The 691-nt window shown below is 49.9% G+C and overlaps 1 protein-coding gene across 1 annotated transcript; it reads right to left on the minus strand.

Annotated features, from left to right (window-relative positions):
• Positions 1-3: 3 nt before the first annotated feature.
• On the minus strand, positions 4-687 carry LOC147820443 (tripartite motif-containing protein 16-like; the record flags this gene model as incomplete). The annotated part of the gene is made up of 1 exon (XM_087171843.1): positions 4-687. A coding segment is annotated over one exon (684 nt), but the record flags the coding sequence as incomplete, so codon positions are not given.
• Positions 688-691: the final 4 nt, after the last annotated feature.

Raw genomic sequence — 691 nt, forward strand, 5'->3', positions numbered from 1 at the left:
AGCAGTGTTCAGGGATGAGAAGCTTTGGATCAGGTGGAGGTGATCTTCAGAGACTGAGAGCTGCTCCACCTCACTGCTTCTCTTCTTCAGCTCAGAGATTTCCTGCTCCAGCTCTTTGATGAAGTCTTCAGCCTGTTTCTCTGTTGTTCTCTGCTTCTCTTTGATCGTCCTGATGAATTCAGCCTGGCCTCTCTCAACAGACTCCTTCAGAGCAGTGAAGACCTGAACACCTTCTGCTGTTTCTCTGTCTGCTCGTTCTTTACTGAGCTCCACTGAGCGTTTGATCTCCTGAAGCTTCAGTCGTCTCTTCTGGATCATCTGCTGAATTTCAGCCTCTGTCTCCTTCAGCTCAGCCTTCTTTCCTTCATATTCTTCTTTCAGAGGAACAACATCATGAGCCTTGTGGTCTGAATAGGTGCAAAGCATGCAGACACACATCTGGTCGGTCTTACAGAACAGCTCCAGCAGTTTATCATGATTCGTACACACTCTGCCTTCCAGGTTCTCCACAGGGTCGATCAGCTGATGTCTTTTCAGGCCTGACACTGTCAGATGAGGCTCCAGGTGAGTCTCACAGTAGGAGGCCAGACAAACCAGGCAGGACTTCAGGGCCTTCAGTTTGGTTCCAGTGCAGACGTCACAGGGAACTTCTCCTGGTTTGGCAGCTTGTTGCTCTGAGCTGCTGCTGCTG

Source organism: Seriola lalandi, unplaced genomic scaffold, assembly GCF_002814215.2.
Source record: "Seriola lalandi dorsalis isolate HSWRI2012SDOR001 ecotype SW California unplaced genomic scaffold, Sedor1 jcf7180001956739, whole genome shotgun sequence".
Taxonomy (NCBI): domain Eukaryota; kingdom Metazoa; phylum Chordata; class Actinopteri; order Carangiformes; family Carangidae; genus Seriola; species Seriola lalandi.